The sequence below is a fragment of the Nicotiana tabacum genome, chromosome 20, assembly GCF_000715075.1.
Source record: "Nicotiana tabacum cultivar K326 chromosome 20, ASM71507v2, whole genome shotgun sequence".
NCBI classification, from domain to species: Eukaryota; Viridiplantae; Streptophyta; class Magnoliopsida; order Solanales; family Solanaceae; genus Nicotiana; species Nicotiana tabacum.
Genome location: NC_134099.1, coordinates 60,076,168 through 60,094,532, shown reverse-complemented (window position 1 = coordinate 60,094,532; position 18,365 = coordinate 60,076,168). Strand labels below are relative to the sequence as shown.

Sequence of the window (18,365 nt, the reverse complement as noted above, 5' to 3'; positions counted from 1 at the left end):
CTCACAGGAAAGGAAATGTCAGGTCTAGTCACTGTGAGGTAATTTAATTTACCAACCAACCGCCTATATCTTGCAGGATCGCTAAGAGGCTCCCCCTGTCCTGGTAGAAGTTTAGAATTCGGATCCATCGGAGTGTCAACAGGTCTACTACCTGTCATTCCTGTCTCTCCTCAAGAATATCTAAGGCATACTTCCGTTGTGAGATCACAATACCTGAGCTAGACTGAGCTACCTCAATACCCAGAAAGTACTTTAATCTGCCCAGATCCTTAGTCTGAAAGTGCTGAAAGAGACGTTGCTTCAACTTACTAATACCATCCTGATCATTGTCGGTAATAACAATATCATCAACATAAACGACCAGATAAATACAAAGATTTGAAGTAGAATGCCGATAAAACATAGAGTGATCAACTTAACTACGAGTCATGCCAAACTCCTGAATAACTGTGCCGAACTTACTGAACCAGGCTCGAGGAGATTGCTTTAGACCATAGAGGGACCGGCGCAACCGACATACAAGGCCATTAGACTCCCCCTGAGCAACAAAACCAAGAGGTTGCTCCATATAAACATCATCCTCAAGGTCACCGTGAAGAAAATTATTCTTAATGTCCAACTGATAGAGAGGCCAATGGCGAACAACAACCATGGATAGGAAAAGGCGAACTAATGCTATTTTAGCCACGGGAGAGAAAGTATCACTGTAATCTAGCCCAAATATCTGAGTATACCCTTTAGCAATAAGACGAGCCTTAAGTTGATCAACCTGGCCATCTGGACCAACTTTGACTGCATACACCCAACGACAACCAACAGTCGATTTACCTGAAGGAAGAGGAACAAGCTCCCAAGTACCACTCGTATGTAAAGCAGACATCTCGTCAATCATAGCTTGAACTGGACAAGTCCGCAATATTAGCAGGGTCAGGTGTAGGACGTGAATCAGCTGAGCCTGATACTGGGCGCGGACGACGATAATAAGTCAGGAGTGGTGGAGCTGTAGAAGGTTGAACTGGACTAGGTGGTGGAACTGGAGCTATAAGTGGTGGAACTGGAGCTATAGGTGGTGGAGCTGCAACTGGAACTATAGAGGAAGATGAATGGGAGATAGTGATTGAATCTCCAAAAGACGGAACTGGTAGCCTCTCAGAAATATCTAAGTTATTACTTGGACCTGTGAAGAATGATTGGGTTTCAAAGAAGGTAATATCAGCAGACATAAGATACCACCGGAGGTCAGGAGAATAGCATCGATATCCCTTTTGCGTTCTCGAGTAACCCAGAAATACGCACTTAAGAGCACGAGGAGCTAACTTATCTTTTCCTGAAGTAAGGTTATGAACAAAACATGTGCTCCCAAAGACACAGGGTGGAAGAGAACAAAGGTAAGTGGGGAAACAGGATAGAGATTGGAACTTGATTTTGGATAGCTGAAGATGGCATACGATTAATAAGATAGCAAGCTGTAAGAACTGCATCCCCCCAAAATGCAACGGAACATGAGGGTGGAAAAGTGAGATAAGCCATGTACCATTTTCTGAAGTTTTGACAAACTGGGATGTCCCAACCATTTATGTAATAAATCTGGTGGATCAGTAACAGGACAAGTTGTTGAAGAAAGACAGATGTGAGTCCATGTGATTTTGTAAAGATAAGGTAATAAAGTCTATCTGATTCACGTCCGGTACCAATGATCCGCCCCGTACTGCGTTCCTGTATAAAAACAAGGTCATCAATAAATAAAACAGCACATTTAAGTGATTTGGCTAAGCGACTAACGGCTATGAGATTAAAAGGACTACCGGGAACATAAAAAACTGAATCTAAAGGTAAGGAAGGAAGTGGACTTGTGTGACCTATTGCTAGGGATGTTCGTCGGTCGGTACGGTATTTAGAGATTTCGGTTCGGTATTTTCGGTATTTGGTTTCTTAAAATCCTATACCAATACCGTACCTAATTAAATTCGGTATTATTCGATTTTTCTCCTTTCGGTTTCGCTTTATTCGATTCGGTAACTTCGGTTTATTCGGTTCGGTAACTTCGGTTTATTTGGTTTGAATACTAACTAGTGCATAGAGACATAAAATCTAATATTCTTAATTAAAGTACTCAAAAATACAAAACTGGAAATGTTTGTTGACAAAACTTTTGTCCAAAACTAGCAAATATCGACCCAAATAGAGAAAATTGTACATAAAAGGACATTTGATCATTAGAAATGTCTTGTTACTTGTTTAGAGTTAATTGATGAACTTAGAGAATAAAGGAAAGTAAAATTTTAGATTTTTATATTTATGTTATAATTGATAATATGTGTTTTGTGTAATATAATATATATTTCGGTATGATATCGGTATTTCGGTATTTTATTTTAAAATACCAAATACCATACCTAATACCAATTTTTTTAAAAACTTAAACCAAATACCATACCAAATACCAAAATACCGTATACCAAATACCAAAATTTTCGGTTTCGATACGGTAATTCGGTATTTACCAAATTATGCACAATCCTACCTATTGCAGTTGCCAGGGTTTGAGACCCATTGACCATTGTGACTGTTGGAAGTGATTGGGAATATGAAATACTACTCAAAAGAGATTTGTTACCAAAAATATGATCAGATGCACCTGAATCAATGACCCAAGAGTCGGAAGAAGAAGACGATTGAGAGACACAATTCATGCTATTACCTGTTTGAGCTATAGAAGCTATCTCAGAAGGTATCTGCTTACGTGCTTTATACTGAAGGAACTCGATATAATCTGATAAAGACATCATATGAACATTCGAAGTATATGATCCAACAGTGTTTGAGCCAAAAGCATCAGATCTGAGTGACATTATAATGAACTTAAGAGAGACCAAATATCTGATGAAGATTACCAATAGTGATGAGATACCCTCAAATCAAGCAATTAGAAATTGGAACCAAACTATTATAATGAACGGACATTGTTCTGATCACCAAACTAGAGTAAGTTGGTATGATATTATTAGTCGAGCTTGAGTGCTAAAAAATTTATGTTGAAGGCCTTTTGTTGACAGATGCAACTGCTCTGACTTCTCAGATTTTCGTCGGAAGCAAATTGAAGTCAACAAAATGGTGGAAATTAAATGATTGAGGTCGGAATCAACAGGCAACCTTAGTATGTGAACAAGGTGGCAGGAAAAGTGACCTAAACAGTGATAGACCATTGCTTTTGCCGGAAAAACCACAGCTCTTGTCGGAAAACACTTTTCCGGCAGCCAAGAAACCACAAAAATCTCGATGGGTCGAGTCGGAAGAGGCGTGCGACCAACCCAGTAGAAAAATCAGGCCCAGTAGAAAAATCAGACTTGAAAAATGTCGGAAAAATACCTCACGTGCCGGCACTCTCGCCGGAACCCTAACTGCCGGAGGCGCGTGACGGCGCGTGTGAAGTTTTCTGCCAGAGAACTTCATTGGGGTTTGGTCTCCGGTGACAGGAAAACCTTGTGTGGTGTTGGAATTTGCACAAACCCTACTGAAACTCAGATTGACGTAAACAACAGCTTAAGTCACCGGAAATTGCATGGTGACGATTGATTTCTTCCCGGATATCGTTGGAATGACACACAACGATAATTATCTCACCAATGCTCTGATACCGTCTGAGAATGCACGGGGGAAAAATCTTATTATTGATATTCTATGTTACAATGAACCCTATTTATATGTATACATAACACATAACCTACTCCTATTACATAAGGGACTATGCCTAATTACATATATTCACATAACTATTCTAACAATATTCAACCGTAATAGGCACATAACTCATAAGAACAATATGCATAAGTCCAGCATTTATCAAAATGCACAATAAAAGTGGCATATTTTTTATGCATGATAAAAATTCTAATTTTACTCAAAATCGACATGTTTAATCACTCAAACCTACGCGCACACCGTCTGTGGTTCATGAGTTCATCGAGACTAGTGACTCATGAGGGAGGATATAATACACATGCGATAACCATAATGTGAGTCCACATGGCCAAAACTAATATCTCAATAGCAGATACGAGTTCACATACCCATAACACATTCCCACCTATCCAATGTGAATCACATATGCAAATCAATATGCATACAGGCATGACAAAACAGTCCAAACCATTTAAATCAACATTCATGAACTCTATAATGTTATACTAGCATATAACAAATGCATATAAAATTATACTAGCATATATAACATGCATATTAATCATATCACAAATACAACAAGTCGTGCACAACAAAGTAACAAAAATATTTCCCATATATTTCCCATATATTTACTGCTCTTGGCAATGTGAATGATGATGATGGGAAGTTGACTGGAGAGAATTTACAGCTGGTTGAGAGTTATAAGGACCAGAAATTGGATCAAAATAGCTCATCGACTCCAGCGGCATTTAATAAAGCTCTTGTTACTATGAATCAGAATGAAGGTAAGACTACTGATCCAAATATGCAACTGCTGGCCCATGATCAAAATGAAAGGAAGGTAACTCCTACGATACATTTCTCCAGTCCACATGTAGAGAAAATTATCAAAGATTCACAGATTAAAATGATGTTGGATGCCAACCCTATGTTCAAGCAACCGTTGGTCACCTTGAACACATCGATGTATGATATTCCCTCTCAATCTTGTAAGTCAATTGGTGAGCATGGGGGTGAATCTGGGCAACCATCAATCTCCACTGGCAATAACAAAGGAATAATTCAAGCAAAGGTGAGGGAGATGGTTATTAACTCGAAACTGTGGAACGACCAACCAGAGTATGATAATGAGGAGGGCTGGGGTGACGGAATTGCTGGTTTTTCATCTGAAGATGATGACCAAGAGGATGATCAGGATAGTGCAGGAGAGGACATTGATGCTCCAGTCAAGCCAAAGTTTCAGGGGAAATCTGCAGCACCCAAGAACAATTTGAATTGTCATGCACTTGCGGCACCTGCAGCAAGTCCCAACAGCAAGTTGAACCATAATGCTCCAGCTTTTGTTCCAAGAATTTCTGCAAATGCAGAAGCAACAAACTTGGGTCAAAAGGCAACAGGAGATAATGTGCAACAACAACAATGCTCAGGCGAAAATTCTGCTGGTGATCGAAAAGCAACAGTAGTGCCAAAATCTGGGCAGAATCAAATTGTAACAACTGAGGCACTCATTTCATTGGAGGAGAGGAAACTTTTGGATGCAATGGTAGGTTCTACTCCTCTAAAATCCTTAAATCCTGCTACGCTTAGCACTAGTCCTGTAAGTAAGAGCAAGAAAAAAATGCAAAACATAGGACAACAACAAAGTAAGACAATCGTGACAACGACACAAGGAGGAGATGCCTTAGTGACACTCGATATCGTTCAAAGTTCTCCACAACCTGTTAATTTGGGGAGTGAATTTTTTGAACAAGGAGAAGAAGAAGCAATGTTACAAGAATGTCGTGCACAGGCATCAAGAAAAGGGGATCTATCACCAAGGCATAACGGCAAAGGTAAAAAGACTCATACAAGGAAAAATAGTTGGGACGACAAGGTTAGTGATTTTTTTAAATGTTAGGCGACCTCCAATGAGAAATGCCAAACAAAAGCAGGTCGCCCTAACTACATCAACAAGGTCCAATCGTTCTAAAAAGAAATCATGAATTTTGAATACTTCTTGAAGAATTGGGAGTGTGATGAAAAAGAATTACAAATTGAAGAAATTACAAGTTTGGACAAGAAGGGACAACATTTTAATTCCTTCATCATTTTATTCTACCATTATGTTAGTATTCTGATTTGTAATATCATCACAGAGTATGTTATAAACTCTGTGGTGATCACTGAATATTTGATTGTAGCTAGTTCTTTCCTTTTACATGCTTGCTAGTGAGGCTATTTTATTCCTCAATAGGATTAGTAAGGTAAGGTTTAGCCCGGTTTGTGTTATATGGGTAACAATACCGGTGCTATTGTCCCCCCTTATTTCTACTTTTCCTAATTGTTGTATTTTTCTTTTCTGTTATTAATAAAAAACTAGCCCTAGGCGCTTGCCTAGCGGATTGCCAAAAATAAAAAAATAAAAAATATCCACATATATACTTGTCACCTCATATATACGGTACCCTCATGTACGTAAAATAGTTCTAGTTTGGGAAAAATTTGCCCATTGAGGTCAAAGTATTAAATTACCTCGGTCTAAGGCTCTAAGCTCAGCTTAGCCTTCAAGAACAACATTTCCACGTTTGAAATCCACCAAACGATTCCAATCTATTCAAAACATTACTTAACGATGTTAAAAAAGTCTATTGCAACCAATTCCATAATTTAAGTCTCGGTCAAAGTCAAAGTCATGCCAAAAAGTCAACCCCGGGTCAACACGGTCGAGCCCTGAAACAAAAGTCAACTCTGGGTTGCCTATAACGGGTCCAAATCTATGCATAGATTATCATTTGGAGTTTGTTTAGATGCTCAAATTCTTAATTTAGTGTTTCTAGGATTTAGACCTAAAATCCCAATTCCTACCATTACATCCCATGTTTTAATGGTAAATCTTCAAGAAAAAACATGACATAAACTCAAGGAGATGATTAGAAGACTTACCCAACTCAGTTCGTAAATACCCAATTCAAATCTCCAATTCCCATAGCTTAGAACTCTAAAAATGGTTAAGAAATGGAGCTGGTTCGCGAAACTCAGCTATATATACCAGTCCAGGTTCTTCACTGAAGTTGCGATAAACTTCTGTAATCACAGACAATTCCCTAACGCTGGCCTATGCTATCTCACTCATAAACCACGCGACAACCGAGAGTGTCACGACCCAAATCTGGAAGACAGAGTACTCAAACGAGCCACTAACCGTTAGGCAAACCCTCTAAACTAAAACATGCTAAAAGCTTAGAAATAAAAAAGAAAGAATTCTACTAAAGTTGTCTGATAATAATAAAGTGCGACAACGAAGTACAACTATAATGTCAAAACATCACATAAAACCAACTAAAAGGCTAAATCATTGAGCACTAGGAATTGAATACAACTGATACGAGACGCAGCTCAATAAAGAAGTCATAACTGGAACAAAAAGAGCAGAGCTGAAGCTACATTCACGAAAAGTGGTGGCTCACGAAAAGAGGTTCCCCAATTACGATTAGTGACAAAGCATCATCTGCCTTCATCCCTTGTAAACCTTTCCCTTCTTCTTCTCTTGGCTCCTCGAGCATCAACATCTTTGCATGTGGTGAACTCCCCAAGTTTGCAACTACGTCTCCTTCGATGGTTTTCCTGGTTGGCTTCTTGTTCTCAATGCAAAACAACTTTCGTCTCTTGTAGAAAAGAGTCGAACCTTATGACCTCTGTGGGCTCAAGATATAATTAACTAATAATGACTTGGGCTACACAGTCAGGCTCAAGTGTGTTTTTAATACCTGGCCCATTGTTGGGCTCGGTGGACTGGCCCAAAAATAATGTTACTTCTCCCAAACCATCCTCCTGCATTGCACGTGCTTTCCCTTTATTTTTGGCATTAAACTCAGTACACCCCACGTGGCCCTCACCGTCCCATCTACAAAGAAAAGGCTATCTTGTACCCCTTCTACCTCGTAGGTCAACTTTGTCCGACGGTCCTTCAGAGGCTTCCATCTTGTGTTATCTCCGGCCCTAGTTAAAAGCGAGTTTGTCTTTCAGCCCATATTGGTATGAAGAATTTGACCCCCTCTCTCTCAATGACTACCTCATTCGGTATATTCAGGCCATCTCCTGCTACTTGAATTCTTGCCCACTTGAGATGGTTCTTGAGTTCTGTTTCTTCTTTCGTAGCTTTCCACCCACCACAAAGATCTCCTATTTCTTTGAATATCTTTTGTGACCACAGATGTAGGGGAACTCCCATGGCTCTGATCCAAGTAGTTTTGACAGATATGGAGTTGGAAAGACAACCAATGATGGAATTCCACCATTCGAGATACAGCTTGAATTTCTTCCAACTCCATTCTCCTTGGAGAATCTGCTCAGCATTTTTCTGTTGGGGAACTCAAACAGAAATAGATTCTCAGTCGTCTCATACATATTCACTACAAATGTTGTTTTCCACGTTATACAGGCCCATCTCCGAATGTCTGATATCTTCGGTCTCTTGGTTGTTTCGTTCCCAAAGTACCCAATGATACATCTTGTCAAAAGTCCGTTCTCCTTCAAAAGATCGTGATGTGTCTCCTTTATTAGAGCTGACAACTGCTTCACGAAGGTTGTTTGATTGCCATTTACTCTCTTGTACTACTGTGGCATATAGTGATGTGGCGTAAGTTTGAAATTCAGTTGGGAGGAGCATTTAATAAACCTTTCTATCTTAAATGCAATGTCTCTCCTTCCTGTATTCAAAGCAAGTTCAAGGATTATAATGACCTCACTATTGTCTCTCTTCCGTGACAATATATCTCCCATGGTCATTGTACTAACTAGTACAGAAATATTCAGTTAGCCTGTCCTTATTCTTCCATCTCCCTACCACATTCTTCTGGTCATTTGAGGCTTCTTTGAGTACATTACAGACCCATTCCGTAGTCTTTTTGCTTAGCGTGGAGCGTCTCATCACATTGCAACTTCTCTCCACCCAATCGAACCATGTATCTCTGTTGGAGGTCCATCTGGTGATATCAAAAGGTTTGAAGCCAGCGTTAAAATAAATTCTGTTTACCCCTATAAGAAATAACTTCCGTTTAAGAAAAAATTAAAAGAAAAGTTGGTATATCAGTAATCACAGTGGGTGAAAACAGGGTATAGGAAGAAAAGAGGAATTTTCCGGTACTGAACGATGCCGGAAAAGGTTGTTCTGCAATCCTAGGAAGTAGGGATGGCAAGCGGTGCGGTGCGGGTTTTCTCTTAACCCGCAAAATTTCAACCCGCCCCGCATAGCAGTTGCACCCGCGTTCACCCGCCCCGCATCCACTCTCGCCCCGCCCCGCATAACTGTTTTTTTCTTCATTTTGTTGGTTTTAAGTGTTCTCTTTTTATTTTTGCTTTTTACAATACTTTATAAGTTTTATATTTTCTTTGAGGCCAAAGTGCAAAAATCAATCTGCCATCTATGGGGCCATATGCAATAATTGACAAATTATAAACACATGTACAGTTAGAGTAGCTCTACAGCTCAGTTGCCATAGATCTATATTATGGAATTCCACATTTGATTATTAAACTGTTCAATTTGAACATTGAGTTGTTTTTCTCATCTAAGAATATTCTTTTCAAATTGTATCACGAAGATTTGTGACTATAATGATTATTGATTAATTTGCTTTTATGTATATGCAAGAATGAAAGGGGAAAAAGTGAAAATAAGACATATTACTATAATTTACTAAGAGAAAGATCAAGTTAGTATACTATATTTACTAAGAGTAAGTAAGATCAAATCATGATCTTTAACATATCAAAATCTCGTGTTTCGATTTATCAATAAAATAGATCTATAATCAATTAATAATTATGTGTTAGATATTACATTATCATAACTTGTCATAAAAGAATGCGAACTTGACGTGCAAACATTGGGTTCAAAGTTCAAACAATATGAAACTTTATTTTACTTCAATATATTACATGGAATCAATTTCATCTTAGAAAGTCAAAAAATTGAGTTCACTGTTTTGATAAAGTTTTTAAACCCGCACCCGCATAGATTTAATTTTTGTTTATTTTGACCCGCCCTGCCCCGCACCCACATATGTTTAAACCCGCACCACACCGCATGTGTCTAAACTCGCACCCGCACCGCCCCATTGCCATCCCTGTAGGAAGTAGGAAAGAGAAGAGTCTCAGGGAAAATGCCCAAGAGTCTCAAATTTTTCCTTCTCTATGCCATTGATATCTTTAAAATTTCACTTGCTGTGCATTGTTGGATTGACAGATTTAGTTTGCCAATCTGGACCTGGGTCCTGGCCTTCATATGTTTATGCTCAATCAGCACTATATCCTATGGCGAATAGTGCAGCTCAGGTTCACAGAATATTATCTAGTACATAATTCATTTTCTTCTATGTACCAGTTCCTTTAAGCAGTGAGTGATTTATATGGAGTTGAAGGTTTCTCTTTTCCAATGTGATTGTAGGATATTTTTGGTATTATTCCTGGAGATACAGACTACAGGATGTTTGCCCAAGATTTTGGCGATATTCCTGGACTGGATATTATCTTCCTCCTTGGTGGTTATTTTTATCATACCGCATCTGATACTGTTGAAAGACTATTGTATGCATCATAATTGCTGTTTTGGTATAGATCACCAAATTGAAATTTTAAGACTATTGCGTCTACTTGGATGCTTCCTCTAATACATGAGAATTCTTTCTTACCTAGACCTGGAAGCATTCAAGCACGTGGAGACAATTTATTAAGAATAATCAAAGCCTTCACAAACTCATCTAACCTGCAAAATGCACATGAGAGGAGATTAAGATCTGCTGTCAATAGATCTGACAATGAACATGCGGTTTTCTTTGATTACTTGTCATGGTTCTTGGTAAGCCAACAATTTTCACGATGAAGATCTTATCTAGTTATTGTATGAAGTGGGTAATTAACTATGAGTACCTATTGTTCTTCTTCTCATTGTAGATATACTATTCAAGAGAGCAAGCTATGCTACTTCATAGTTTTCCTCTTGTCATCTTTTTTCTTGTGCCACTTCTCTTACGCTTTCCGACTTGGGGACTGACCTGTTGTTTTGCAACCTTTAATGATTTTCTTAAAGGTAACAAGCATACTTCAATTCTCTCTTTGGTTAGAAGAGTGGTCTTAAAAGCTTGTTTCTCTTTCCTGCTAGTTTAAAATGGTTTTTTTTTTTACTGTTATGCAGGAATGTTGTATCATACTTTTGCAATTTTGCTAGGAATTGTTTTTCCAGTTGCCTTTGCTGTCATAAGACTGCTGTTTTCTGGTCAGTCGATGAACTGGTATGTTTACTTACACATGAAATATCATTCTCCGGGTTTGTTGGAAAATTATTTTTTAAGGAAAAAGGTCATATTTGTCCTCCATTATACTTTGAAGTAAAAATACCCCTGATTTAATCCAAGTGGTTCAAATATAGGCCTCCTTCGTTGGGGCTGTCCAAGGTGGATACCCAATCGCATGTGGCACTGACATTTTGGTGAGATGGATGCCACATGACATGCCACCTCACCTTGCCCAACCCATTTTACCCCTCTCATTCTGCTGCTTCTTCCCCAGAAGAACAACTGAATAGGACTCTTTGGGAAAATATTTATCTTCAGATATATGAAAATGTATGTAACATTTCCATGGTTAAATTGAAGTACAAACTTCGTAGATCGAAAATGTGAGATCCATGGAGAACAAATGGAGAAAAGATGAAAAGTTTGAGTTCTCACAGATAAACAACACATACAAAGACATGGAGTAGCTGGACAAAGGAATGAAGAATGGAGAAAATCAATATATTTATTTGATGCAATGAGAAAATTCAGAAAGGAAAAATAATTCGTGACTGAAGATTCTGAGGTTCTTGACTGAAGATTTCAAGATTCTGTAGAAGACATAAAAGGAAAACAACACAGATAAAGCTCAGTAAGCGAAGATCTCACGAGGCGCAAATTATTACGAAGATTCAAAGCTAAAAGAAGGAGAAAGTTGTAGCTTATGCTTTGCTATGCTGCATATCGGGATAAATTGAAGGAGCAAATAAATATGTGTTGTCCTTTCTTTTCAATTCCAATAATAAAGCTCAAAAACCATAGATGATTGCTTGATAAAATTTACAAACAGAAATGTGGTTCTGATCTTTAATGCACCAAAAAATTCATGACCTTATGCTCTTTTCTGCATCCATATAACTAACTTGAATTGCATTCATTTCTCCCATCTTCGCATGACCATAAGTCCAAGTCTCCAGTCTTCAATACTTTTACGGAAGAAGTGAAGGTGAAGGGGTAAAGTGGGTTGGGGGCAGTGAGGTGGCATGCCACATAGCCTTCATCTCACCAAAATGTCAGTGCCAAATGGGATGGGGCGTTCGCCTTGGATAGTCCTAACGGAGGAGGGGTATATTTGAGCCATTTGGGTAATTTCAGGGGTATTTTTGCATCGAAAGTATAGCAGAGGGCAATGATTTTCTCCAGGTCAAATTTGGCCCTTTTCTTTTTTAAAAAATTGTGTTTGACTGTGGTAAAATTTTCCGTCACGAGTTCAAGCCGTGGAAACAAACTCTTGCAAAAATGAAGGTAAAACTGCATATGATAAACCTAATGTGTTTCAGCCCTTTTTAGGCCCCCCACGTAGCGGAAGCTTAGTGCATCAGGCTGTCCGTTTTATGTTTGATTGTCTGATTTTCTACTCCATGACAACGATATTTTGATTACTTTTACACTTATAGCTTGTTTGGCCAAGCTTCTTTTGAGGCAAAAGCGCTTTTTTCTGGTCAAAAGTGCTTTTTTTTTTCTTCTAAAATTAAGGTGTTTGGCCAAGCTTTTGAAAGAAGAAAAAGTGCTTTTGAGGAGAGGCAGAAGCAGTTTTGTAGAAGCAGAAAAAAGTAGCTTCTCTCCAAAAACACTTTTGAGAAAAATACACCTAGAAGCAGTTTTTTAAAGCTTGGCCAAACACTAATTGCTGCTCAGAAGTGCTTATCAAATTAATTAGCCATACACAAACTGCTTCTCACCAAAAGTACTTTTGAGAAAAACACTTTTAAGAAAAAGCACTTCTCACATTGTATTTATGAAAAATTCAGGTGCTAACCTGAAGGAAAATTTTTGTGGAAGCTGTGGCTATTATTTCTCTTATGCCCATTTCATTATAATATGAATATCTTATTTTATATATATATATAGAGAGAGAGAGAGCCGAGGGTCTACCGAAACAACCTCTCTACCTTCTTGTAGGTAGGGTAAGGTCTGCGTACATACTACCTCCCCAGACCCCATTACACCGGGTTTGTTGTTGTTGTTGTTCTGTATGCTCTCTCTATATATAACTGGAGACATGTTTTATGTAACATAAAGACACCAGCCAAATAAATGTTGCATGAGTGGAATGCCTCAAGTTGCTTCTAATTGTTGGCCCTCAAATTCTCCTATCAAATTGTTATCATTTTCTTGCTTTATAAAGGACTTAGATGTGCCACATCCTCATCAAGCTGCTTGTACTTTTACACCAACAAACAGAAGTTTTCCGCTTGACCGACAAATCTTCTGAAATTGTTTTCATGACTAGGTTTTCTACACCATATTTGGCATTCATGATGTTCATGCCCTGTTCACTTGCTGGGATGTTGATTCCAAGAATGCTCTGGAAAAGCTTCCCTTTGACTCAAGATGTTTCTGTCGTGAAGTTGTCAAAAGAGGTACAACTTTAATCTTTTTAATATTGTTTTGGCAAAGATTTCTGCTTTTCATATATATGTTTTTTTGTTTCATCTTTTCCTTTTTTATAAATATGTACCCTGACAAAGATCTATCCTGTTCTTCATTTCACTCATTATTTCATTTTGCTCATTACACTGTGAACTGATTTTTATATAATTTTTTGGTAATTCTACTGCACTTTTTGACAGCCCTTAGAGAATACTTTGGATTTCAAAACGGTAAAACGAAGAAAGCAAGCTGATACATTCTGCTTATTTTAGAACTACTTGGATATATTGTGTCATGATTTTTAATTGGTGTCTAAAAACAGCTAATAGGGTGTTTGCCATTTAGCTATTCAATCTTATTTTGTGATGAGTATTAAGAATGCGAATGAGGGAGAGGGGAGATATGGGCAGAGTAGGTTAGGTAACACCTCATTTTCTTGTTAGTTAATGCTGGAGGGGATTTTCTTTTGCCCGTGCTCGCACCTGGGGGGGGGGGGGAAATTTAAGTGTTAAGTGCTGCGTTAATTTCCAAATTCTGTTCCATAATAATTATATAAACTATGCATTTGTGATTTGATGACTCAACGATGCTTCTTCCATGAGTTATATAGAGATTTTATCGGCAAAATTCCATATATGTGGAGTTCACAAGATTTATGCTTATATTGCAGAGATCATGGCAATGATTGACTTTCTTTCATCTTTCTTTTTTTTTTCCCTCTCTAGGAACTAGTTTTTGAAGCTAAATTTTGGGGAGCATTTGGGCTGTATTCCATTTTAACAGTGGTGCGTAATATTTTTTCCAGAAGTTATCTGCATTTAATACTCTTCTTTTGAGGTTGATTGACTTTGTCACCCGGTTTTTCCATACTTGGTGAAGTGTGTAAAGAGGGCCAAATTTAACCCTCTACGTTAGGATAGTCTATATTTAACATTCGTTATACTATCAGGCCAAATTTACTCCTACCATTAGCGAACTTTTTAAAAATTATCCCAGCCCTTATAGTAACCCACAATCTCCCAAATCCCTTTTATTTAAGGCACCCATTCTTCTCCTTCATCCACCGTTTTTAGAAATCACCATAAAAAAATACACCTATAGATGTACTTTCTTATTGCTAAGACATGAAGGAATGTGAAATCGAATGTTGGATGTTAAAGATTTATGGCATGTCTTGACAAAAATGCAATAACACTTATATATATGTCGGATAAGTTAAAATTCCGAAGACTATAATGCTAATTCCTACCCATGCATGAGTCAAGCTTAACTTGGATATGAGGAACAATGTATATTTGATGTACTTTCAAGGTTTTGCACCTCTCAAGCACAAAGAAGAGAGAAAAACAAAAGCACTCGGCTAAAGTTTTTCACAAAACTAGCGAAAGGGTTCTTCAAACTCATGTGAGAAGAATGTAAGATGAAAAGAACCTTACCCACTCGTTTCTCAATCCAGCAAGATTGCAAGAAGCGTCAAATAAAGAAAGAAGAATCAAACAAAAGAGAAATCACGTTTTTGAAGCAAAAACTTAGAAAAACTAATTCTTATTGAACTAGAATAAGAATAAGGTTAAGAAAAACCTATCGTAACTAAAATAGGAAAAAAGAATTCTAGTAGGTATGGAATTCCAACTAACAATCCTAGTTTGACTAGAACTGCAAATATAATCATACTAAAACAGAATCAAATTACTAGGAAATAAGAATTAAGGAATCCTAATCTTTATGGAAAAGAAATCCTAATCTTGAATTAATTCTTGAACTTATTGAATTTTGTAAATTCTTGGCCTTCTTGATCTTGTATCATTCTCCCTTGGTTGAAAAAGACTCGTACTACGTAGCAACTTCCGTAGATGGTGCAAGATTTGCTACAGTAAAAGAATGGAGAAATGTTCGCCAGGTTTCAAGTTACATTTTTTTAGCTTATCATAGAGGTTCTTCACGTTGTAAGAAAATTTAGAATTTAGTCGAACTAAATCTCACTTTCTAAGTTTCAACTTTTTACCCAACCTTCTCCATGTAATCTTTCTATGTTGACTATCAAACTTCAACTTACGATATAAAGTTATTGGTGTTAGAACTTCATGAAACTTAACCAACACGATGTCTGGCTTTGAATTAAACATGGAGATGGAATACATCGATTGCAACGCCTGTACACCAATAGTCACTCCAATAATAGCCATATATATTTATGACGGGAAGACATCTTGTTTCTCCAATGTACCTCAAACTCTCCATTATCCACTCCTTTTTAGGTAATCCTTGTTAGATAGTTATGTATAAATAATCCTAGTCTCATATGTAGTAGGAGTAGAATATGTCCTGGTCCCATATGTTGTAGGAGTAGAATATGTATTATATATAGGGCTCATTATATTATTCTTAATAAATAGATTTTTCTCTGGTGCATTCTCACATGGTACCAAAGCTTCAGTGAGAAAATTGTTGTTGTGCGTCATTCTGGCGACATCCAGGAAGAAAGATTTCGTCGCCGTTTAATTTTCCGGCAACTTTGTCTTGTTCCCAAGGTACATCACTGCTACAGTGGTACTGTGCATATAAACTCTTGTGCGACCAAACCCCAGGTATCCCAGTCACATCGGAAGGGAAAAGTTGGTCACTGTGTGTCTTTCCGGTTGACGACTCAAGATTGATTTGTGTTAGCTCCTCATCGGTAAATGTTGTGCGAAAACCAACACTATCATCTTGTTCGGAAAAGTCAGTCGACAAAACCTCAGTCAATCACTCTGACAGAAAGTCCCTCACGCGCCTCCATGCACCGCCAGAACTAGGGTTCCGGCGAGATCGTCTGACACACACGCTGGCGCGTGGAGCACTTTCTCGCCGGAATTTTCAAAAAGTTCTTTAGGATAGTTGTTTCGTGGTGTGATTCCGGGTCCATTAGTATAATTTTTTTACAGATTCCGAGAACTTTGGAATTTTCCGACAAGCTACAGTAACTTTTTCGGCACGTGTGAGCCATTCCGGCTACTGTTTGGCAAAACTTCTCCAAGACAACTTATTCATATAGTGATTCCGAGCCTACTCATATAAATTACATCAAATTTTGATAACTTTTATTTTTTCCAGCGTGAACAATGCACTTTTCCGGCGTGAACAGTAATTTCCAGAAAAGTTTATGTTTTCTGGTGGTGTTTTAGAACCTATTTTGTAGTGTGAAATTCGGCTTAGTCTTACTATTTTCAAATTTCTCCGGCGACTTTTCGGCCAACTTTTGTTTATTAACAACCACTTGATTTTGTTGCTTAGGGAGAGTCTAGTGGCCTTGTATGTCACTTGCGCCGGACACTTTATGGTCTAGAGCAGTCTCCTCGAGTCTTGTATGGCAAGTTCAGCACAGTTGTCCAGGAGTTTGACATGACTCATAGTGAAGTCGAATGATCAACTTGCAGATATTTTCACAATTCCTTCATTGGTCCTCGTATTAGTTACATATGTAACAAGCTCGGTACATATGATTTGTATATACCGGCTTGAAGGGGAGTGTTACATAGTTATGTGTAAATAATCCTAGTCTCATATGTCCTAGTCCCATATGTGTAAATAATCCTAGTCGTATATTTAGTTGGAGTAGAATGTTCTAGTCCCATATGTAGTAGGAGTAGAATATGTATTATATATAGGGCTTTGTATCATTGTTAATAAATATATTTTTCTCCCGTGCATTCTCACAATCCTTTCTCTTGTTCATGCATATTTTTATGAACTTTAGGATAAACGTTATATGATGCCTTGTTTGGAATGGTAGAGTCAACAGCCAAATCAAAATTGTGTTGAGCATCTACGAAAGGCGGAAAGTCAATGACACATATCGTTGGATACTCCAATAGATCGTCATAAGTCTTTCGTTGTTTGATAATGGTCCTCGTTAGTTTCGTCCTCTTCACTCTCTTGATTATCTGAATGTTTATCATATTGGGCATGCTACCTTGGTATTATTATGTCTTGGTCAGCTTCAAGCTCTTTAGCTTGCTTAGTATATCTTGCGGTTGAATTGGTGGATATCGAAGTGGCAGAACTGGCAATAGCACTGGTATGTTATGTGGTGGTGGAGGTTGTGGTGGGGTAGGTTGTAAGCATTTTGATGGATTTGGTGGCTGATTTTGAAGCACCAAGCGTTCAACTAATTTGGTTAGATTCCCCATTGATTTCTTCAAGCCATGTGGCTGCACTTTAATTTCTTCATTGGCTCGTTCAAGGACTATAATTCTTGATTTCTGAAGTAAAGAAGCATAAACTAAAGAGTACTAATTAAAAAACCATGGCTCATAGGATTTTCTTCCTCTCTTCTCTGGTACCGATGCTGGCAATCACTCGAGGTATCCATGCAGTCTATTATATCGTTACCAATAAGGCTGTGAACAGCCCTGGTATTGCCCGATTTGACTGCGGAATTGGCATCCAATATTGCCGATTCAACGACACAAATTTAATATGGAGGATCTTCCAATAGTTATCTCCCGAAGAACGTAAAAATTTTCTAAAAATGATTGATGAAGGAGAAGAATAAGTGTCTTAAATAAAAGAGATTTGAGAGATTGTGGGTTATTGTTAGGGCTGGGGGTACTTTTTAAAGTTTGCTAATGGTCAGTGTTTTAAAAGGCGTTTCTGGGGCGAGCTCTGGAGCGAGACACACACAAAAATGCCCCGAAGCGATAGTGGGAGACGAAAGTCTCAAAAGGCGTATGCCCAGTAATTTGAGGCATACGTCCGGGCATTAAGGCGCGTTTTATAGTGAGGAATAAGCCCAAGAGACTTCTTCAAATTAAAATAAAATTTGCTAAATAAATCCTTAATATAATACCCAAATTCTCAAAAGTCAGCTTGTAATTACTCAAAGGTTCTAAAAGGAACCGAAACATTAAATTAAATGTCAAGACCTTTATTGCTAGAAGCCCTAATTTATGGTCTTTCTTAATTCTTTATTTTGTCCGCTAGTCTGCTACTATCTCCCAAAAGCAACGAATAGTC

The 18,365-nt window shown here is 38.0% G+C and overlaps 1 protein-coding gene across 4 annotated transcripts in view; it reads left to right on the top strand.

Annotated features, from left to right (window-relative positions):
* LOC107798193 (uncharacterized) overlaps positions 1-18,365 on the top strand; it is a 43,307-nt gene that overhangs the window by 6,540 nt on the left and 18,402 nt on the right. For all 4 annotated transcript variants that reach the window (XM_075239868.1, XM_075239870.1, XM_075239869.1 and 1 more), the window contains exons 8-14: positions 9,911-9,999; positions 10,112-10,251; positions 10,360-10,522; positions 10,618-10,753; positions 10,859-10,955; positions 13,231-13,360; positions 14,096-14,155. In XM_075239868.1, coding sequence (XP_075095969.1) covers positions 9,911-9,999; positions 10,112-10,251; positions 10,360-10,522; positions 10,618-10,753; positions 10,859-10,955; positions 13,231-13,360; positions 14,096-14,155 — 815 coding nt within the window. The remainder of the gene's footprint in view (positions 1-9,910; positions 10,000-10,111; positions 10,252-10,359; positions 10,523-10,617; positions 10,754-10,858; positions 10,956-13,230; positions 13,361-14,095; positions 14,156-18,365) is intronic.